General features: G+C 37.6%; 2 protein-coding genes and 1 long non-coding RNA gene across 12 annotated transcripts in view; 2 read left to right on the forward strand and 1 right to left on the reverse strand.

Moving 5' to 3' along the window:
• Positions 1-10,002, forward strand: part of LOC123500192 (ephrin type-A receptor 4-A-like) — a 49,559-nt gene extending 39,557 nt beyond the window's left edge. For all 7 annotated transcript variants that reach the window (XM_045248968.1, XM_045248964.1, XM_045248969.1 and 4 more), the window contains one exon: positions 3,781-10,002. In XM_045248968.1, coding sequence (XP_045104903.1) covers positions 3,781-4,048 — 268 coding nt within the window. In that variant the 3' untranslated portion in view covers positions 4,049-10,002. The remainder of the gene's footprint in view (positions 1-3,780) is intronic.
• A 1,811-nt stretch (positions 10,003-11,813) lies between these two features.
• On the forward strand, positions 11,814-23,175 carry LOC123499564 (lymphokine-activated killer T-cell-originated protein kinase homolog). 4 transcript variants are annotated; one of them, XM_045247700.1, is made up of 8 exons: positions 11,814-12,029; positions 17,314-17,399; positions 17,520-17,601; positions 17,892-18,120; positions 21,679-21,831; positions 22,212-22,333; positions 22,756-22,877; positions 22,999-23,175. In XM_045247700.1, exons 2-8 carry the CDS (start codon positions 17,315-17,317, stop codon positions 23,172-23,174), a joined length of 969 nt encoding a protein of 322 aa, XP_045103635.1. In that variant the 5' UTR covers positions 11,814-12,029; position 17,314; the 3' UTR covers position 23,175. The 4 variants fall into 4 exon arrangements, with proteins under 4 accessions (XP_045103635.1, XP_045103632.1, XP_045103634.1 ...); XM_045247697.1 differs by having other exon boundaries at positions 11,815-12,029; positions 17,252-17,399; XM_045247699.1 differs by lacking the exon at positions 11,814-12,029 and adding an exon at positions 12,674-12,725 and having other exon boundaries at positions 17,252-17,399.
• Positions 12,069-12,414, reverse strand: LOC123499565. Its single transcript, XR_006673031.1, has 2 exons — positions 12,382-12,414; positions 12,069-12,279 (listed from the first exon to the last, which is right to left on the reverse strand). It is a non-coding gene; the product is annotated as an uncharacterized LOC123499565 (long non-coding RNA).
• Positions 23,176-23,739: the final 564 nt, after the last annotated feature.

A 23,739-nucleotide genomic window follows, 5' to 3' on the forward strand; every position in this document is an offset into this window, starting at 1 on the left:
ATTATGCTAATATGTAATTTGATATGTAGATTTTGATACAATACAATATAAAAATTGCAGCTTTATTTAGTTTCTTTACTAAGTATAAAAAACAATGTTACTTTAAGACTGTTGTTTTCTTCAAATTGAGATTCATTCTTCAAGCTTGTAATATATATATATATATATATATATATATATATATATATATATATATATATATATATATATATATATATATATATATATATATATATATATATATATATTTTTTTTTTTTTTTTTTTTTTTATGAAAGGACATAAAAGTACCATATTACTGCATACATGGAACCATAATTGAAAACACAGGGTGTTATAGCTATTATTGAATCAGTAGCAGCTCCACATATTACTGACTTCTTATTTCTACTGATGTGTGAACACTCTGCGCCTGTGAGCTGTTGATGCTAGCATGGCAATAAGTGTTGCAGAATGACTGGCTGGTGAGATGCAATGCTAGTATTCTGAAATGCACTGTATAGCATCAGTTTCTGAGAGCATTCAATATGTTCTCCAGCATCCCCTTTTTGTAATTAGAGGGATGCTTTCAAGGCTGATAGCTCTTTTTCACCATATTTCAGCTTTCCTTGTTTATCATTACATTGTTACATCATCTGTTTATATATATATCTTTAAGGTCATTGATTACATACATATTGTTACCTGATTGTAAACAAGTAAGTGGAAAGGTAGGTGTTTGAATTGCATTGCAAAATTACAGAGATCACAGGACATGCATCATTGTGTAGAACTTCTAATAAGCTTTCTTGAGTTGTGCTTTAGTATCACATGCAGCTTCTGCTGTAATTTTCTTGCTGTGATGGCAGACTCAGGCCTTCTGAAGCTACTTGTTTTTCACTCTTATTTGTGTTACAACTGCTCAGACAGCAACTCTTCTATGTAGTCATCTCATGTGCTTGTATTTTCTTCACTCAAAGTAGATGTATTTCTACTTTACATTTTGCTGTAAATTGAATAAGAGATGACCGCCAATGTAATAATTTTCAAGTAGCTGAGATCAGATAAATGAAAATTTTAGCATAGATAATTAAAAGTATTTTGTTTTATCCTAATCAAAATTATATTAAACATATGTTAGCATGATTGATCTTGCTGAAAACTTTTACTGGAGTTTTGAATCTTTGCTTGTACATTTCTTTCCTAAAATTTGTTATAAATGACACAATGCAGCTAAATACAACATAGTATTGGTTTGCTGTGAATCTTTTAGTCATGCTTTGTCAAGTCTTGTGCCTTCTCCAAAACTTACAGAAAAGTGTGCTGTTGAAGTTACAAGAGTAATGCTTAAGATTTCTTTAGAAAAAGGAAGAAACTTCAGCTACAATAGCTGCCTAACTAGCAGAAAATACCAAAGTTGCTTATGTATTCATTGGACAACATGCATTTTGTGGCCAATTATATGTTACTTTTCTTTGCAATTATGTAACTGAAACTTCAGTGAATGTGTGTGTGTGTGTGTGTGTGTGTGTGTGTGTGTGTGTGTGTGTGTGTGTGTGTGTGTGTGTGTGTTTAAATCCAAGTAAGGAGTGAGTATATGAAGCTAAAATTTAAATATACATTAATATTTTCCTGATATGTTATTAATGAATGGCAGAGGAGTATCAGTTTATGAGCTCATCTCTCTCCCTGGTCAATAATGCTTACTGTGATGGCTTCAGGCTTTGTTTGACTGCATGTCCTCCTCATAAGAACTGAAAGTGTTATACGAAATTTCTGTTCTTCAAACAATGCTTGATTTCTGTGTCCTCTGTCAAAGGAAAATTCCTCTTTGCTCTCATCCTGTTGAATAAAATCTTTGGTTTGGAAATTGAGTGATTCTGTTTACAAACATATGTAGTTCACTAATACAATTAGTGGTGCTCAACAAGACCAGTCTTGTGTATACTGTTGGATGACTCATGGCATCTACACACATAACTTTCTTTTCACATGCGTAGTCCTTCTCTGGTCTATAATGCAGCTGATACTTCATGGTACATATATTTATTTTCTATCTGCAATGTTATCTCAAAATATTTTCTTCTAATCACTGCACAACATTAAGATTTCATTGGACATCAAGTACAATATTCACTAGGCAGCACGAGAAGATTTTGTTTTATTATGTAAATAAATGTATAAATTTAGACCTTAATTTGCCACTTGGCCTAATATGGAAACGTGTCTTTTACAGGAGCATAATTTATGTACATTGTTTTAGATTTTTATTTTTATTAAATGGATATCTATTTTCAAAGATGAATCAGTTCATCGACCGGATAATTAAGCAGATTTTCTTGATAGGAAAATACTGTATGAACATACTTTAACTAAAGGATATGTTTGTATGATGTAGTAGCTTTAGTTCAGAACGGTGGAGGATCACTGGTGAAATAATGGGCCATCACTCTCAAGCCATTCACACCCTCACTAATGCCAGAGCCAACTGCATCTTCCTTCTTCCTTTTTCACCACTTCCTTTTTCACCACATGTTCTGTCATACTGATCTTTTCTTACTACATTTTTTTTATTTCTCCTTCCTTTTCTTTTGTTAAGTAACATTGATATAGTTAGTCTAAAATAAGAAATTTTGTACTTCATCTGAAATTATTTTGATATTTTCTTCGTGTTAACTTTTTTTCATCCTGTGTTGTTTTTAACATCAGAATCATTTTCAAGATCATTTTTTGGTAAATTTTTAAAGTAACTGCATTCGATATTTTGGTGTTTATCTGCATATTTTTCACCTAGTCTTCAATAATTGTGAACTATATGCACCCAGTAATCTATTGGACACCCAATAAGTCACCACTTTTGTTCAATGTCTGTCTTCAAAATATGTTCCTTCTGAGGATCATTCATCAATATCCTAGTTTTCTCTTCTATAAATACATCTCCTATGATTTCTTACTGACACAGTGGCTTCCTCTCTCTCTCTCTCTCTCTCTCTCTCTCTCTCTCTCTCTCTCTCTCTCTCTCTCTCTCTCTCTCTCTCTCTCTCTCTCTCTCTCTCTCTCTCCCCCCTCCCCCTTGTCTCTGTAAGTAGTTGCCCCTCCCAGTTCTCTGTGACTTTCACCCTCCCACATTCTGGCCTGGTGTGGTAGTGTGGCTGACGGTGGTGTCTCCTATGGTCTCTCCTCAGGCGACCGGCCCCCCAAAACCCCTACTATGCACCCGTCCTCATCCGACCCCAGTGGGTCAACTTTAACCAGGCAGCCTAAATAACGCCGTCATGGCTGACTTACCTGTCACCTGGTGGAGGTTTAAGGTAATAATCTGAGATGTCAAGGCAGACATCACTGCTTAACATAATTCCTCTAACCTGTGGCACCAGAGTATTGACCTTTGGGTTTGTAATGTGTCACTCACTCTGAGGAGACTGTATAAACTACACTTTCATGATGCAGTTAACTAGGTATACTTAGTAGCTCAACATTTTCTTCCTCTCCCATGCATGGCATACCATCATCCTGCCTCTGTATAGTTTGCCACTCTTAAGCATGACCAGCTTCTTCTCCCTGCTGTGCCTGTGCTTCCTAGTGTTAGCAGTGCTGCTACAGAGTAGTCTGGCCAACTACTCTTGTCTGCACTGAAACATGGGACTGCTTGAGGCAAAATAATTTCCTGATCTCATCCATAATTTCCAGGTTATTTGTGCTAATGATTTGTTAGTTGTAAATTTGTGTTATTTATGCAATTTTTGTATTTTGTGTTGTAATTGTTTTGGATGAAAAAATATTAATGTGCTCTCTTCACCAGGTGTACAACAGCTCTGGGTCTGGACTCTGTGGACATGACTCAGCTCACCTCAGTGGAGGACTGGCTTGCTTCCCTCAAGATGAGTCGCTACGTGGACAACTTCCAGCGAACAGGCCTCACCGACCTGGAAGCTGTAGCCCGTCTTACCCAGCATGACCTAACTCAGCTGGGGATCACTTTAGTTGGCCACCAGAAAAAAATTCTGCAAAGTATACACACCTTGCGCACACAGCTGGCCGTCAACATGTCTGAGGGCTTCCTAGTATAGTGCCACTACTCTAACTATGCCACCACTTGGTACTGAGTTGAGGTACAGTAGTCAGGTGGGCAAATCATTAGGTCCAGAGTGAATGTGATATCCTGTGGTGAAAAAAGGTGGACCCAACGGCCATTATCATTATATGAAAATGTGATAATGATTGAGAGAAAAGACAAGTGTGAAACAGGGTAGAAAACATGATTTTTAATTACTCATCAAAAGTGTCCATCAAAAGACATGCTTTGTTGTCACATATAGCTCAAGAAAACCCTGTACCCTAACTGCAAAGGGGGAACTATGCTTGTGTGCAGAAAATGACTGTTTAAAATATTGTAAGTGCCCCCATGCTCTCATTCATGTGATAATGCCATGGCCATTGATGTGTTGAACACAGAACTGTGGTGTGCATGTGTGTGTGTTATAGGGACAGAACAAATAGCTGTAATCAGCTTGCAAGTTTCTGTCACTGAAGGGTTCATAAGCTTGCCTGTCACTTCCGTGCGTTGTACACTGCTCCTAAGGTATGACCTTAGTGTAATTGTTGATATTCCATTTGCTGCCAGACCTTATTCAGCCAAAGTCTAGTATTGGTGTTGTCCTTTCTACCCTTTGATGAACTCTCAGAGACTGTTTCCCATTTAAGCTTCTGCCAGCATTTCACTTTCTTCTGAGAGATTATAAGTTGCCTGTTTGTGGTGAACTACATAGTGTGGTAATGCACACTAATAAGTGAAAGACGGTTTCAGTGAGCACAGACTAGTAGAGGGAGAAACCCTGTGCCCGGAAACTCAACTTCAAAAAAGCAGCTTATTAGGGGGATTCTTTCAGTCCTTGGGAAACCTGCAATGACTTTGGAGATGATAAAAAATGCCAAGAGAAGAGAGAAACTCCCTCCTCACGCACATATCAATCTCTTATCCCATCATGTGAACATCCGGCCATTCCCCACTCCCTTTCCTCCCTCCCTCCTGCAGGGCCCAACTGCTGTAGTTACACTGCCTTGTTGTTACCCAAGTCAGATATTGCAGTGCTGGTCAATGGCTGGGTGTAACTATGAAATTAAAAGTGAGTCTACAGGATTTTTACTTGTGACTTGTACAGAAATAAAACAGTTAAAAGAAAAAAATCAAACAAGTGGAGAATCACCCAAGTTAATTCATCACTGTGTTTAGCCCTCAGCTAAGTTCAAATTTAATACCTTATACACTCTCCCATTCACTAACACAGCAAAATTTTTGTGACTAATTACACTGTCTGTGTCTGTCCAGTCATCCCATGGTGTCCTGCACTGTCCCAGTTTTGCACAGGTTTACTAATTCTATTGAATTTGTTTTCATCTTGTTTTGTAATATATTGAGTGCAATAGAATCTCCCAACCTAAAACAAAAAATTACTATGCTTGAACTAAGTTAAAAAGCATCTTGTCCTTATTTTATCTTACCAAAATGAAAATATAAGAAGTATTGTTATATTACTTCACAACAAGCAGCCCTCACTCAAAGTTTGTTTTGTGCATAGTGAAGCAGAATGTTTCCATATTGCTGTGTATGCAACAAATGAAAACCCAGCAGAGAATGCCATCCATCATTTTAGTCCTCACAAACAATGGAGATAATCATGGCCAGTTTTTATACTATACATTATGGGTATTGAAACTCAAATGTTACATTATTTTATATATCATTCTTACACAATTTTATATTTGTATTTTAAATGAACCACATGTATATTTGTAGCCGTGATTGTCTCCTACTTTGTGTGAATTAGATACTGGCGAGATCAGTTCCATGTTTTGTGTGTTGGATATGGTCTTACAAGTAATAGGTGGGTTTAGTCCACCCAACCTGTACTTTATGTTCAAGATGAATGTGCTTTCATTATTGGCTCATTTTGTACATCTAAATTTATCCATGCAGTCTTCTTTTTACATCATAACTAGTTTTTTTTTTTCCATTGTCTAAAGGTAACTAAAATTGAAACCATTGATTTTTTTTTTTTTTTTTTTTTTTTTTTTTATGAAAAAAAATATTCCAAAAAGTGTATTGTCATGGTAAGACTTTTCATTCAAGCCAACCACTTCATCACCAGTCTGTTGCCAGATTTAGCACCAATGAATAGTCTGAAGTCAGTCTAGTTTCCCAGTTTGACTGCAGAGTGAAGTATAAATAATGTATAAAGACCAGCATCTCAGCAAAGCAAAGGACCTTGGATGTGATAGAAGCACTCTGAATAAAGTTCTGTGGTCCAATGTGGACAGTGAGACACATTTTCCAGTCAAATGATAATAATATTAAAGGAACATGTATAAAAGACTCATTTTTTTATATCAAACTAATTGAAAAAGTAAGACCTACAAGTACCAATACCCTGAAGACTGTATTCTTTTTTCTAGATTCTTGACTGCCATGTGTTCCATGGAACAAAACATCAAAAGATTTCATTGTAAGATCAAAACTGATTGTCTTTTCTAAAACTAAATGTCTCAGGTGCATCATGCTTACCTATTGCACATGCACTTGTGGGGTTTATATATATATATATATATATATATATATATATATATATATATATATATATATATATATATATATATATATATATATATATATATATATATATACACACACACACACACACACACACACACACACACACACACACACACACACACACACACACACACATACAAACATACCTATATAGTTTACCTAGTGAATATAGCAGAGTATGGTTCTGCAGTCATGGCTGTGAAGCTCTCCCTAACTCCTGTTGCCTCCCAGTCATTGAGAGCTGAAGAAGAAGACACCAACAGGTTCTGTTGTGTGATTGCAGTCCAGCTTTTTAAATGTTATCATGAAAACTTGTATTGAACTGGAAAGTTTGACTGAAGAGTCTTACCATGTGTGTCATAAATGTAGTAAGTGGGAGTCCTCTGGTGCCAGTCCAATTGAAAATATTTATTTTTATTTTTTTCATAATTTAATAGTAGTATATTTTGCAAATTAAAATTGGCCACAGCAATATATATACTATATACATATATAAATATATACATATAAATGTTGTAGATTGCATTTATGACAAACTTGGTGGCAGTTTTTAAGAGTAGTCCCTTAACAGCACTGTTAGATTTGCATTATATTTTGATAGAAATTTTTTATTTTAGGGAAATGTCAGGTACCCAGAATCAGTAAAACCAAACACTCTGATCAGGAGAGGTTCTATTGTATAATTGTGACTACCTTTCAGCTTCATTTAGTCAAAATGATGTTCATATGTATCCTTTGATGTAAGTAATCACAGTGAATTATAATTTAAAGAGAATATTTTTAGCTATTTTATGATTTGTGAATACCAAGTGCATGTTTGTGTCTCCTTTGTAACGCTGTTAGCAAAACCTGTGTTTTTGGAAACGTGTGATGACTAGATAATCAAAATTTAGTAGAATTTATTTAGATGTAGGAATTTCTACATAAAAAGCACCAAGCAATACAACTCATTGAGGTAAGAACTATTTCAGTTGCTATGTTGTTACTGAAGAGTGATGAGTAACAATCAAAACATCCCTGACTGTGTAGGTAGGTATTTTCATACGTCACTTCATAATAAGGAAAGAATCTTAGAATGTAAGTCCCAATGAAGGAGGAAGGAAGGAGTGAGTATTCCTATGGAAGTTCCGCGTGTGATAATTTGGATTCTTGTATTTTGGAAAGGGGAGGGAGATAATGTGGCAAAGTGGTCCATATCCTACGTGCCAGAGTGGGCCACTGGTCTTCACATTCCACACCCTCTCAGTTAAGGTTTATTGTCAGGGTGATTGCCACTAGAATTGTTCCTATTAAGATGTAATTCAGCTTGCATAAAGTTTTAGCCAATCATTTCATGTAGTTTACAAAAAGTGGTCTTGGATTTGCAGTTTTAAGTTGCCTGCATCTTTCTCCAGTATATGTAGATGTTTGCTTTTAGCCATTTTGTTACAGGAACTATTTTGTTTTGATGATGCCTCAGGGCGACCACTTTCACTGCCTCATTGACAGTTCCAATAATCAAGCAATCGTCCAGGGCAGCTTGGTGGGAGCATTGGGACTTTGTGGAGGAAGGCTGCCAAACAGGAAGACAAAGTACTATGCATGTTATTGAAAGGCTATCTGTTATTTCTAGATTGTAATGTATGGAACACTGATGATTATGCTAAGATGCAAAGCTATTTTTGTCATGGTATGGTGTGTTTAGTTCAAAAGTGGCTTGGTCACCATTGGCACTTGAATCCTTCCCCTTGGCAAGTCCAAATGCTATCACAGCTGTTGTTTTGCTTTGTGGCAAACTCCCTGACAGACCTCAAGAGACGTGTCTTATTTTCTTACTGATGTAGTCTCACAATTACTTTGTGTGTCTTCTATTATCATAACTATCGTAATCAGTGGCATATTCTCCGGCAACATCCACTGATGTCTGGGAAACAACAACTGAAAGGGCTGTTTATGGTATATACAGCTTGACAATTATATACAATACACATACATACTCTTCGCAACCTTGGTGTAAACTCTTGAGAAGGCAGATTAAAATTTTATAATTATGCTAAAGGTCTTAGAAAAAGGTTTTTGGAGTAGAATTTCAGTCATTCTCTTTTGTTTACCCATCAAGAAAGTCACAATGAAATCCGCAAATGCCTTGAGCACGGAGGACAGCATAGCCTAATTGTTTTATATAATTTTATTTATTGAGCTGAAGCATTGCTAGAAGAGCGTATGTTGTGTACTATAATGTTGTATAAAGTTTGTAAAATAGTCAAGAAATATTTTATATTTTTAGTTGATAAGGTATGAGATCTCCAATTTTGAACTCTTAATTGTTTGAATATGGAATGTGATTTGTTTTTAGTTTGCTATCGAAATGGAGGTGCCAGTTTAGGCACCACAGTGCAGTGAAGCAAGGGAACTTTGGGGGATTAGATGTAAGTGAAATTAGGTATTCAATTCCAAAGTTACTTGTAACACTCATCCCTGGCTCTGCCCCCCTTAGGTCCAATGTATCAATTTTTGTATATATGATTCTACATTTTCTTATTCTCATATCTTCATCATTATTGTAATTGTATCCTATACTTTACCTTCCTTCTTATATATGTCTGATGAATTTAGATCTTGTACAAGAAAAAAAAAATATTGTTGAGCTTTCTTTGCTAATACTTACTTTTTTTTTGTATGGTCATTATAGTGTCTGTTTTATTATACTGCTATGATTTGAAATTAGTTGAGATCACAACATTAAGTCCAATACTATGTCAGTTTTGCCAACCTGAGTAAATGCAGTACAGCAGTGGTTATATTTTTTCCAAGCTTCTTATAGTAACAATTATTCCATTTGCATTAGATGATGTCCTATGACTCTGCTCAAGCTGACAGGTTGACATGACTCGTAGTGACCCCAATGCAACAGCTGTAAATTGTAGCTTTTTCCTAGTCATATCAATTATCCCTCCCTCTTGTCACAGATAGTTGAGGGTCAGCTACATGTTGGTTTGATGCCTTTTAAAAAAATGTCATAGCTGATAAGCCTGTCAGATAATGTCAAGCTCTTGAATTTTGTAACTCAAGTTACCATCTTTATTGGAAAGTACATTGATCCTGTGAATGCACTAGAGGTCTTAGGAAAGGTGATGGTCATCCATCCTGAACCCATCTATGGCAGAGAGCCATTTAGCTGACCTACATTAGGAACAAAAGCACATGGGACTCCTGTACCATAGTAGACATTATACTGTAAAGATGTATAACTCAAAGTTATCAATTGTAATCCAATGTGATGATAAGGTAACAGAAGCCCTGAAGCTTTTTATTCCTGGCTACTGCGACAAGTTCTGCTGACATATTTGTATTTTGTTCATTCCTAACCTTCAAAGCAGTTGTATGTGCAAGTTCTTTGTGTTCAAGAAACAATAAAGTTTGACAGAAATATGATGGGAAGATGTTTTGCTTCATTGATGCTAATAATTTTTATATTTACAGAGTTTCACTTCCAATAATTCATGAAAATATTGCTTCTCCTTCAACTGTGTGCTGGCAGATCAATTTGAGAAACCCTGCTGATGCAACATTGTACAAGTGAACATAGCAGCAGTGTACATCAGAAATGGACAATGGCCATTCACCCTCAATGACAGAGCTAGATCACCACAGGTCAAAGACAGGTGCAGCCAGCCTCAGATGCCCTGAATTGCCATGCAATACCTTGCTCCTCACCTTAGATATGGCATTAGACAATAAAGAAATACTTAATACTTAGTCTACTTAGTAATATTTCACCTTCAAGGGCACAGCTAAGATGGATCTCCACTATGGTCAGGCCGTTCTGTTTCTTTAGAGTTTGTTACAAAGCTGGGTAACCTGGCATTGGGGGCTCATTAGGCACTGTTGCCATTCATCTGTCCAGGTGATGTTAGAAGTCTGTTGTTACTCCAGTCAGTTCCCTGATGGTCTTTGGCTCAGCACTGAACATATGAGTCCAATTTCTTGAGTTGTGCATGTCTGTTGCTGCTCTGAGTGGTGGCTTCTGTCCTCTTGATGCAACACAGGCATCCTCTTCTTGGGTGACAGTTGATTTTTAGACACCCCTTTTAGGTACCAGTTCTTTGATGGTCTTCCACACATAGATCACCAGGTACCTCTCACTTCTTTGCCATGAGTACAGGGTGAGGTGGACAAACTGCACCCTGTATCCCATGTGCTGAAGGCCCCAGTTCTTATTAGTAAAGATCCTCTGTGAGGCTTCCAATTTAATAAATAATCTTCCCAGTCCTGTATGGAGACCATATCTAGCAGCAATACTCTATTTTGGGTAACCATGGCCTTCCATAGTGTTAACATACACGTCCTCTACTGAGGATCCATTCAATAAATTTCCTGGATGCTTTGGTGATAATGTGCTGTGAGAATGTCCTGTCTGTACTCATGGTAACTCCCAGGTCATGCACATGTTACGTTGTCAGCTGCTGGTAGATCTGATAGGTAGTGCCTTGCTCATTGTCCTGCAGAGGGCCATATCTATCTCATTATCTCAAGTTTCTCACTGTTCATTTTTATATTAGAATCAGCCCAGACAATTCAGATCTTATAGGAATCCCCCATCCCCCTCTGATACTGCCTCATCTTTACTGTTTTGTCATTTACAAGTGATGTGACCCATGAGAGCAGGAGTTCACTATCTATGTTCCTGAGTATGATGAAGAACGACAGAGATCCTTGAGGAACTGTACTTCTTGCATTACTCAGATTTGAAAAGTGTCCTTGGACTGATATCTCTTATGTTTTGTCTATAAAGAAATTATATATCCACTTCATCATTCATCAACATGAAGTTTGCACTGCAGAAGGTACTGGAGGAAAATATAATACGAGCAAGTAAAAGGATGTAGCACAAATCTATTGGATATTGCTTAAGTTACCTATCTATTTCTAAATTATAATTAGCGCTAACATAAATCTATATTTACACATGCACTGAACATGAGGCGTTCATAATTAATAAGTTTCGAATCGAATCTCTTAATGGAGAATCATTCACCTCGAGTCATTTTGAATTGGCACCATTCTCACTTGAATCACTTGTCAGAATCATCAGGGTGTGTATTGAGTGTTCACACTGTATTAAGCATCATGTAATGTAGATGTAAAGCAGTGTACATCAAAAGTGTTACAGAAGCGAGATACAGTTGGAGCTACCTGTTGGTTACTACAGTTCGAGGCTTCGAGCTACCTGTTGGTTACTCGTCACTCTTGCCATTGCCACGGTTCAGTCACACGTTGCTGCCCGTCTCCTATACTTCATACCATGTGAAGCCATGAATGTGAAACCCTCCAGCTATTGGTATGCTACTACTGCTGTGCCAAATTTTCTCTGAGTGACACCACTGGGTATACGTAAGGCGGCACCATATCTAGGTAACGGCGACGGGCGGCGGGGTCGACAGCATCAAAACATCACCCAGGTATTTCTAATTTTCAGTATATTTTCAAGCATAATCGAATACTTTTCAAGGTTTTATTGACAAATTACTATTGTTTCATTGTAGATACTATGTAGATTTGTCAGAATATAAACTAAGCAAAAGATTAGCGAATGCTAAAAGCAGCAGCAAAGCCTTTTTCCTGGTATCGTAGGATCTTAGTCATGGCATCGGGGGTGTTCCAGCTCCGAGACTTCATGATAGATATGATTTTCACGGTGTCAGGGAAAGCCTGTCATGGTTAAAGATTTGCATAAATCTTTAAAATAGGAACTCCTCTCTAATCCATGCAATAATAACACAAAATGATGAGTAGTTAATGGAGAACACGTACCTTGTGGTCTTGTTTGGGGCGACTGTCTTTTGTTCACATCCTGGGTTTGTGGGTAACTGCTGAATAGGATTCTTATCGTGTCTATAGTTCTTTTATCCAATGACGTGCCACCACCTCTTAACACCACAAGCTGCGCCAATGGGAATTTGCTATATGTATTCGTAGGCGGGGCACAGCTGGGCAGACAGGTGCACAGAGATCTGTGTGCGCAGTTGAACCATGGCCACCAAGGACATTAGTTGTAAAGGTTGCGAATTTGATTACTGAGAAATCATCGCTCCTGCGATGCAAGTCAGTGTACAATCGAGAGGAGGACCAGCCAGGACCTTCATCCTTTCGTTAAGGTATTGTGAGGAGGGGTATTGGTAGAGGTAGGGCATATTGTGTGAAGCTATAAGAGAACCGGTGTGGGGGGAGGGAAGCTGCCCCAAAGCAAGGATACGGTAGGTTAGGTTTATGTTAGTGTTAGGTCAGGTTACGTTAGGTTAGGTTTATGTTAGGGTTAGGTTAGTGTTGTAGGGGGTCCGGGGGGGGCACAGCCCCCCCGGTTAGGTTACGTTAGGTAAGGTTTTTGTCCTTAGATTGTTTTAGATTGCCATATCTCGCCTATTTTGGCTCTCCCCCTACAAAACCCCCGATTCCCCACGTGCCCCCAAGCTTGTTGGGGGGAAGGGGAGTAATAGAAAAGAATATGTAAGGAGTTGCTGTTCTATAGATTTACCGACAGATCGAGCGTCAAAACAATTATACTATTTTTTTTTTTTTCCCTTGACAGAACAGTATTGACATTCGGGGAGAAAATTCCCTAGACAACATAATCGAAGCTGATAATTTCGTGAATCATGATTATAATATTATCTCATGCTTTCAAATACATCAAGTAAAACTGTACTACCGTAAAGTAGCACACCAAATAAAGCTGTATTCATCCTCTATAGAATAGTGAAAACCGGAATGGAATGGAGAAAAGGAATGGATGAAAAATCAAGTGTGAAGATTACAGAAAACCCGAACTCGTTATGTTAATGGTTTAACCCAAGGAGGTTGATTAACGGAAGGCGACATGGCGTCACAAAAGAGAAGCCGATACACTTATTAGTCCGCTGCTGCCCCTATCCCCCCTTATACTCAAAATATTACCGGCCACTCATTGAAAATACATAGGAACGCCCGAGTTACGCTTCTTATTTTCCGTCTTAATATAAGTTAATATGTCCATGTTTCGAAGCCCCCTTATCATTCATGTGACCTTAAAAGACGCTTAATAGTCGTTGCATACCGTGCCACGAAGATTAGACGATAAATCATACATAGAAATTAGATGAGTGATTTTTTTTTTTTTTTTTTTTTTTTCCCCATCTTTGGTGGACTTGGGTGAGAGCTATAGGTGGGAAGCTTTCTTTGGGAAAAATGTATGGCTGGACCAGGTCCTGTACACATGTAAATATATGTAACTTGAAATATATTAATTTGCGACGAAAATGGCATAACCATATCATAAATCAGAGGCCATTAATCTGGGGAATTTTTTGGGGGAAAAAAGATAAGTTGCGCTGACGTTCGAATTGGTATGCCACTCGAATTGGTGTACGTGCGCTCCACTTGTCCAGGTACCGTTTCGAGACCCGCCATGATAATTATGTTATCAATCGATCAATAATGTATTCCTTGCTCAAGCGGAATTGTGAATTCCCAATGCATAGATAATTATGATTACGTACAAAATTACAAACTAAGGCAATAAATAAGCGTATTATGATGCTGTAAAACATTGCTTCAGTAACCACATGAAACTTGGTACGGAGATGAAGAAGCAGGAAAGCAGGTGGCATTGTATTTTGGAATTATGAAAAAAAAAAATGTAACAAAATGTTGTTGTATACACTGTTACAACAACAAAGTTATCAATCAATCAATCAATCAAATATCCTCTATTATCAAGGGTGGTTCGCTGTTTTCTTCCAGGCCGTGGAAATGCACCGAGTGGTGATGCCAATGCTGCTTCAGCTTCATGGGGTGTGTGCGCTAGACTAAAGAGGAAATAAGATAATTTACGGAAAGCATCATGCAGATGTGATGGATACCAGAACTAAAACCAGCAACGAAGAGCATAGAAAATCCTGTATTCAAAATGACACTGGGAGCCAAAAGGTACACAGCAGAAGGTATAAAAGTGGATATGGATGCATCACTTTTTGACACAAGAATAATGAAAAACAGATTGACTTTCATCCAAAGTACACTCAAAGGAGGAAGTAATGAAATTGTAGAGAAAATTATGATGAATATTAACATGTACGTAGAGCAGATGATTGATCTATGTATAGCATGAAAATTCATGATAAAATAGGGATCAATATACATCAGCTATAGAGAGGATGAAAAAAGAGAACTGGAAGAGAATTTGTGGCAGTGGGACACAAAAAGATGAAGAGAAGGAAAGGCACAGGAGACAAGTCTATAGGTATATAGGCACTGTCAGGCAGTGCAGCAATGAGACAGATGAGGCTGACCATCTGTATGACACAGACCAGCCTCAACTATCCTTTTCCAGGCAAGAACAGACGACTTCCCCCTGCATGACCGAGTAGACTTACTGCGAGGAGGAAATTTATACGGAAAACACCCAGAGGCATTCCTTATAGTCAACTTGCCCAATAAAGTAGGGGCCCTGCGAGTTCAAACAATTTGGTTGTCTGGAATGCTCTTATCTTGAAGGGGCCCCATGTGTCAAACTCGCCATTCGTCTCATGCCCTGCGGGCCCTAAACAATTTTTTGAGGGCCCCTGGGGAATCTTTTAACGCCACTGGGAATGCCCAGTGTGTGGTGGAGAGGAGGAGGACTTTAGAACACTTTTTATTGTATTGTGAACTTGTGAAAGGTACAAAGAAGAAAACTGCAGCAACCATATCAACAACCTTGGTTAATAAAGATTTAACAAAAAAAAGAAAAAAAAGTTTTATATGATTTAGGAAACGAAAAAAACATTAAAAACACAAAGAATATCTATTAAATGACTTAGAAAATGAGAAAAGACATTTGTTAGAACAAGTTAGATAGTGAAAGAAAAGGAGAAAATAGATTAAAAAAATGACTAAAAGAAAAGGAGAAAATGGATGAAAGTTGGTAGTGAGAGGACAAAATCGATGAAAGTCTTTAGTGAAAGATAAGGAGGGAATACATAAACCGGCAACAACCAAAGTGGTAAAACAACATTAGGGGAGCCGTTGCAAAGGCTAACTCCTGATTCTATCCGAGCCCGCCCTGACCGACCATTTGTTTAAATGTCCAGTAAGGGGAAGGGTTGAGGTGAGTGTTTTTGGTGGAGTCATCTTTGTTTGAGAGTATCCAGCTTCGCTAAATTAGACAAACTATTACTGAAACTTTGTCATTCTCTTGTCTTCTTGAGAGGCAGAATGGCGTTGTGATTTTGTAATAGTGGTTATTTATTCTAGGTGGTCGGCTGGTCCTTTTTTCATTTGTACATTAGGGTGTTTTCAAAAGGTCAGTCCATCCATGTGAGGACCTGTGTTTGCTTGTGCCTATGTGCGTATATGTGACTATCGGATCTTGGTTGTGGTGGGTGTTGTAACCAGTGAGGGTCTCCATTCCCGCACCTACTTCTGCCTCAGCTCATTTGGGGGTCAGTGGGTCTCTCTCTCTCTCTCTCTCTCTCTCTCTCTCTCTCTCTCTCTCTCTCTCTCTCTCTCTCTCTGACAACGCGGTGATCTTTGTGTCAAGGCAATGCTCAACAACTGGTGAGTCTCCAATGAAGTTGACAAGTACAAGGTAGAGCTTTATTCTAGCACCAGTCTCTCTTCTTTCTCTAGTAGTTTTCGATCAATTTTGAATTAATGTGCATATTGTTTTATGCAAATAATTTTTGTATTAATTTTAATTGATCCCAATCCTTTTTCCCCTAAAAAAAGTACTATTTTGTAATAAAAAAAGATCAACAAAACAGACAGAAATCTACCAGATAATAGTTCCGTTATCACAAAGTACCAGAGGAGTAACAGTCTCAGTGTTACTTTGGAGAGTACTCACCACCAGTAGCTGTGCACCACTGGCTTAACCAACCTAACCAAACCAAACTTATTTAATTTAATTTCAGCTAAGTAACCTAATCAAACTCAATTAAGAAAAATTAAACTGAGCTAACCTAACTTAACTAGCAATGCACCAGAAGTAGTCAGTGATACCCACCATAGATGTACATCTTCTTAAGACCAATACTACATATATTTCAAGTTGAGTTGCTTTTCTCACATACACATGCACAGACAAACACGGCTTCACCGACATGCCTGCCCATCACACACGTAGGTGCACTGTAACAACCCAAACAGTAAATAAGGCTTCATGAAGCATTTTGAACTCCTCTTGGAATTGTTTTCAAACTCCATGCACGTAACTTGAGGGTATCACCATTAGGTAACAGGTTGGTTCCTTTTGAGAGGAGGGAGGAACCTTAACACACATCTGCCATTATACAGCAGACTGCCACCAACTCCACTTACTTACCAGCCTCCTACCGAGCCGGACTCTGCCGTCTTATTAGAGAGGTTCCAGTGCTGTAGAATTTTTACCCCTCTGGGATCTTATGTCTGAGTATGAGTAGGTTAGGGGTCTTACTAAAATTTGAGGCCAATTTTATCCACTTTGTCAGCATTATAAAGAGTTTGCAGTGGTTATAGATTGGGTTCAAATTACTCAGAATGAGAAGCTGTATATCATTAAAGGATACGAAGCCATGCTGAAATTGGTACAAGAGTAAAAAGAATGCCAAGAAAGTATCAAATAAAAACCAGCAAGAAGACTATTAATTGAATTACTTGCTTAGACTTAGTCAAATTATTTTATTCACAGACTGAGTTTCTGCAACAGAATAATCTAACAATGGCTGAGTTCAAAACTCCCACTGTCAATAGGATGAAAAAGACTGAGGACGTCACTGGGACCCCCAAGATTGTGATACCTCCCTCCCCCCTCATGAAGCAGCTCGGCTATGGCACTGGTGAGACCAACACTTCAAGCCTTCTTGTGTTGCAACACATTCCTTGCAAATCAGTCAACATTTTATTCAGAAAATAGGCTTTGAAAAAAAAAAAAAAAATTGAGAACCTTGCCTTTGCAGGTGTGAATGTGTATCTAATGGAGCGCTTCTCACCCATGCATGGGAACTACAAATCTCCTTGGGCTGTAAAGAAAAGAAATAGGTGAGCATGAACAGTATGGTTAATATATTTTGTCTAAAGTGGAATTCATACTTCAGAATATGTTATATATATATATATATATATATATATATATATATATATATATATATATATATATATATATATATATATATATATATATATAATACATAACCATTTCCTCAAATAGCATGAAGGATGAAATATGCTAATTGTAAGTGTGTGTAACAATCTCCTGGCTCTATTGATCATGTATCACTGATATTGATATTTTGTTATATTCACTAATTAAGACACTCTGATTTCCCAAGAATGATAAAGGATGACCAAGGTGAGTACTTAAAAAGGCTGAACACTGAAGCAAATCTGCTGAAGACCATGAGTCATCCAAACATCATTGGCTTCCGGTCCTACACAGTGCAGAAAGACGGTTCTCCATGCCTGGCCATGGAGAGTGGTGACCAGTCCTTGGAGAACTTAATTGAAAGGAGGAGAGAAGAGGCTGGTTTGGATCCATTCCCCTCCATTCAGATTTTAAAGGTATGTATTTACAGTGCATTGATTTTGAGAGATAAGTGACATTGCTTGGATACATTTTAATCTTAATATTGAGTTACACATGTTAATATCATCAAAATGCAACAAAAGTAGTATAATTGTCCTGACTTGTGTGGAACTTAATACCATGGAAGTGGAGACAGAGTATAAAAAAGAGGAGTGTGCTTCTGATTAGCCCACTTACAATGGTTAGTGGCTGACTGTGCAAGGTAACTCAAGTTAAGTATAGTGAAGGCCTTCCATAAACCTTAGTCTGAACTTAGCTGCTCTGGCGGTCTGGTGGAAGTAGTGTGGAGTCCGAATAGTGCCACATGGTTGCTGCTGGTATGGGTATCTGAGTTTTAGTACTGGCGGTGTTGAGGGCTTGAGAGAAAGTGCTGAGTTTCTTGTCTGCCTACTTTTAGACCTAAAATAAAGAGAGAGAGAGAGAGAGTGGTGAGTTTCTTGTCTACCTACTTTTATAGACCTGAAAAAAAAGAGAGAGAGAGAGAGAGAGAGAGATTGGTGTTTCTTGTCTACCTATTTTTATAGACCTAAAAAAGAGAGAGAGAGAGAGAGGTGAGTTTCTTGTCTACCTACTTTTACAGTATAGACAAAAAAAAAAAAAAAGACGAGCAACATGTACCACAATTTCAATGTATGCTAGTTTCCTGTATGTGCATTATTCTAAAACTTGGTATGTACAAATATGCACCATCATACAATGCAATTGTTGTGATACATTCCCACACCCCCTGTAATCAAGAGGCTAAATTCTACCCACTGTGGGCCAAGGCTTGCCAAAAGTTAGAGGGTTTCAGAGTAGAGGTACGAGCCATACATCGCTACTGACTTAACTCTGTTACACTTAAGGAGCTGCTGGAACACCAACCCACTCATCACATTCATCTACATTTATATTGACTTCTAAGGAATAGAGAATATTGGTCTTGAACCCTTGATGATTTAGTAATTTTACCTAGTTGCCAAAATAATCATGCTCCCTCATCACAAATGTGTACCACAACTCCGACACCAGGCCATGTGTTGCCTGATTTTGCAGTCATACTCCTGTTAGATTCTCTTATGGATGATAAATATTCATTTGCCCCTTGCTTCCACAAGTCATTTGATAATTTAGATATGTATTGCATACTTTGAGTCAAGTGAGACATTCCTTACAATGTGGGATCTTTAAGCTCTTCCATATCAACTTCATACTTAGGAAATTGTCTTAATTGGTACCCATGCAGTAGCTGAGAAGGAGTTAAGGGCAGGGGTTCTTCTAAGTTCTCACTGACAACCCAAGTTATTTATTGTTGCTTCAAACTCTAGGACTTGTGTATAACTCTTTCTTAGTTACTTCTTAATATCTTCTTCAGACCACTCTTTATGATACATATACATCTCTCCCAGATAGCTCCTTACCGCAGTGCCCTTGCAGGAATAAGTCTTCATTCACACTTCATTTCCATTAAACTATTGATAACCTTATGATCCTTCATCAAATCTAGTAAAACCTTGGATGCACCTTTGAAGGTAGTCACATTATCATTTAGGAGATTCTACTACAGTATCTCCACTTGTTCGTTTGTTACTTCCTCTAAGTTTCTAGGCAGTTCTGGCCAAGATTCTGTGTGGGACAGCCAACTCAACCTGCTCCACCATAGTGAGGACCATTTCAGATTAGTTGTAGTGATACTTGTAGTCAGACAATTATCTTACGGGATTTTAACCTTAAGTCAGTAAACTGGGAGAGGATGGTAGGAGATGCTAGTGAAAATAAGTTTATGGAAAGTTTTCAGGATAACTATTTAGTGCAGATGGTAGATAAACCTACTAGGGGGAGGAAGGTTTTAGACAGTACTAACAAATATTGAGCATTGTTTAAAGGAAGTTGAGGAAGGAGAGACTTTAGTAAACAGTGACCATCATATAATTAGATTTATCATTAATTCCAGTAGGGATAATATAGTGAATAAGACTAGAGTCCCAAACTATCAGAAAGGCAATTATGGTAGGTTACGTCAGTTATTAGGAGAGGTAAACTGGGAAGATAGTTTTGGAAATAAAACTGCACAGGAGATGTGGGACATTTTTAAGGTTGTAGTAAAGGGTATAGTGATGCAGTGTATCCCTTACAAAGATATAAGGCAGAGAAACAGGAAGCCATTATGGTGGACTCATGAGATAGGTAGCCAGATCAGAGAGAAGAAGAGGGCATACAGAGAGTTGCAGAAAAGTGGGAAGATGTAGATTTGATTAGGTACAGACAGGTCAGGGATGATTTGAGTAAGGTTATAAAAAAAGTAAAAGGCAGGCAGAGATAAAACTAGCTAGAGCTGGGAGTAAAGATCCCAAAAATTATATAGTTATTACAAGGTCAGTGATAAAAGAAATAAGGATAGGATTGGACCACTCAGAAAAGATGGTGTAGTAGTGGATCAAAATGAAGACATAGTAGAATTATTGAATGAACAATTTTCTTCAGTATTTACTAGGAAAGAATAGGAAATCCTGTTACAAACAGTGCGACGAGTAGTTTAAGAGTTTTAGAAAATATTGATATAAAACCGGGAATTATTAGGAAATTTATTCTTGAACTAGACGATAGGAAAGCTAGTGGTCCTGATGAGCTACATGCCAGAGTACTTAGGGAGGGTGTAGACAGTATTTCTGAAGCACTTAAGTTAATCTTTGAAAGATCACTTAGGTTTGCTGAGATACCTCAGGACTGGAAGTTAGCTAATGTTACACCAATATTTAAAAATGTAGGAAGGATGATGCGAATAATTATAGACTGATCAGTTTAACTAGTATAGTATGTAAGATACTAGAGAAAATCATTAAGGGTAGTATTTGGGAGCATTTAAATGAGAATAGATTAATTAGAGATACCCAACATGGCTTTAGATTAGGGAGGTCCTGTCTTACAAATTTGCTCGATATCTTAGAATATATTACCAAGGAGTTAGATGATGGAAATAGCATAGATGTTATATATCTAGATTTTAGCAAGGCGTTTGATAAGGTATTTCTCTCTCTCTCTCTCTCTCTCTCTCTCTCTCTCTCTCTCTCTCTCTCTCTCTCTCTCTCTCTCTCTCTCTCTCTCTGTGGAAATAAGAAGGATAAGAGTAAGTAATTTTTCTTATTAGGTACGTACATTCTGAAATAAACACGCAAATTTTAGAAAAGTTATTGTTTGCCTACTCTGCCATTTTCTAAAGATGACAAACAACAAAAAAAAACTTTCATTTTTATGCTAAGTTAATGTATTGGTTCCATTAAATAGAAATTATTGCCAGCAGAGCACATCGGGACTTATCCTGGTACGTATAAGCAAGTCATACACCTTTGCAATAATGATGAAAATCAAGTAAGCCATTGTATCATACACAACCTACTTTCTTTTAGATCTCATACAGTATCTGGGGGGAGCATCATCTTAGCAGAATGCAGCCATGACGCAGTATGCACGTCCTCAGATGCGTCACGAGTGATCTAAGGACGTGTAAGTTTATTTTTTAAAAAGTGATGATAGAAATATTTGACTACTATCAGGTGGCAAGGGATATGGCGTGTGGTCTACAGTACCTGCATGAAAAGATGAAGTTACTGCATGGTGACCTCAAGAGTGGCAATGTTCTCATCCAGGGTGACTTTAAGGCTGCAAAACTCTGCGACTTTGGAGTATCCCTGAAGCTGAATGAAAAGGTTGGAAATGTTTACGTGTTTCCAGTTTTCACTTGTTTTTTTATGTTTCCTATCTTGCATGTTTTTTTGTTGTAGTCAGACATGTTAATTATTGCAGTTGATTTTCTTTATAGTATTTTGTTGCACTCATTATAACCATTGTCCTCATTTTTTTTAATATCTCTATTTGCTTTTTTATATTTTTTAAGGGGCACTGGCCAACTAGCCAAAAAAAAAAAAAAAAAAAAAAAAACTAGCCAACTGGGAATGCCAGCCCCAAAAAAGTAAAATCTTCATCCTTGATACTGACCACTTTCATTGGCATGCCTAGGATTTACAGCTTTTATGGTCTCGTTAGTTGAAAATCATGTGAAGAGAAAGTAACTGTTAGTATCATCCAGGGGGCACTGTGTGATCCAGCCCAGTATTATATTGGGACCGAGTGTTGGTCAGCACCAGAAGTCTTTGAGGAAGGCATCATAACTCAGAAGACTGACATGTTTGCCTTTGGACTTGTTTTGTGGTATGTTGTGGTTTTGTTCAAGCACCATTTATTTACGGTATCTATTTCTTAGTATGAACATGATGTTTTTCATCTCACTTCATTAAATTAAAAGAACACAAGTTGCAACATGTCTTGTTTTGCAGCTCCCCGCTTGTTATTTGTATCTTGCAGATTTTCTGTTTTTTTCCTGTATAAACCAAGGCTTTTTATCTATGATGTGATAAACCACTTTGACTTTATTTGACATATCAAATGTGTTACTTTTATTTTTTTGACATTCAATTCATAAGAACATTTAAATAAGACTCATATGATAAAAGTGTTGGTAATTTCAAGAGAATGGTTACCATTGTCATGTATAGTGTTCAGACATGTGATTGTGGTTATGTAGTTAAAAGGAAGTCAGATGAAATTTTTTTTTCATTCGTCTTGATTTTCAGGGAAATGATAACCCTCCGTGCTCCCCACGTTGATAAGCTTGATTCAGACTTCAGTTCTGATGAACTCTCAGAGAGTGATCTCTCAGACAGTTTACAAGAGGAGGAATATCTCAAAGCCTTGGGTAATGTGAATTTCTGCATAACTGATTTGTTTTTTAGAAGTTGAAAAGTTTTTATGCCCACAGTAGCTTTTCAAATCTTTTTTGTGTTCCTAAACATTTAATATATTGTGGAACTTTCTAGGTACACGGCCATATCTGCCAGACATTCCTTTGACTGAAGATTACCTCCAAGTGCTGGAGATCTTTTATGCATGCACTGAAACTGAGCCAGACAAGCGTCCCACTGCAGCCAAGATTTTACACATTTTAGAGAGCATAGTGAAAAAAAAAGATAATACAAATACAAAAGGCAAGTGAATGGCTTTGTTTTACTAAAATCTGGAATCCGAGAATGCTTAAGGCCCTGTCACACCATGGAAACTAGTCAGACAGATTGGTAAAAAAGCGCTGAGTCATCAAACTAGCGGTGACTGTTAAAAGTCGCGGGGGGCGGTAAAATGGTCAGGGAATTGTTGACAAATTGTTTGCAAACGCTTGAAGTCTATTCATAGAATTGTTGAAGAATATTCGCATAACAGTCGCCAACTATTTGCCAACAATTCATGAAACAGTCTGCGAATGTTCGATTTAAAATATTTAACCCAACTAGTTGCCGAATAGTTGCAGACAAGGCAAATTGTTTGTAATACAGTCGCCAAATTGTCTGCAGCCGTTACCCGCTAAAAACCGTTAACGTTTTTGTTTTTATTGTTGTATGTAGTTACGGTTTAACTATAACCCTTCCCCAACCCACGATGACTTGGCATAATTTGAAGTGTCGTCCTGAGCAGTTTCCTTGGTGTGACAGGGCCTTTGAAATTAATCCAAGATTCTTTAACTCTTAAGCATGGCTTGCTTATTTAGTGTACTGGACACCGATCTG

This window comes from Portunus trituberculatus, chromosome 50, assembly GCF_017591435.1.
Source record: "Portunus trituberculatus isolate SZX2019 chromosome 50, ASM1759143v1, whole genome shotgun sequence".
NCBI lineage: Eukaryota > Metazoa > Arthropoda > Malacostraca > Decapoda > Portunidae > Portunus > Portunus trituberculatus.

Coding starts and splice junctions, on each gene's coding strand:
- LOC123499564 (XM_045247697.1), top strand. CDS start 17,282: ATGGCTGAGTTCAAAACTCCCACTGTCAATAGGATGAAAAAGACTGAG. Junction 17,602..17,891: donor GCTGTAAAGAAAAGAAATAG/GTGAGCATGAAC, acceptor TGATTTCCCAAG/AATGATAAAGGATGACCAAG. Junction 18,121..21,678: donor CCTCCATTCAGATTTTAAAG/GTATGTATTTAC, acceptor GACTACTATCAG/GTGGCAAGGGATATGGCGTG.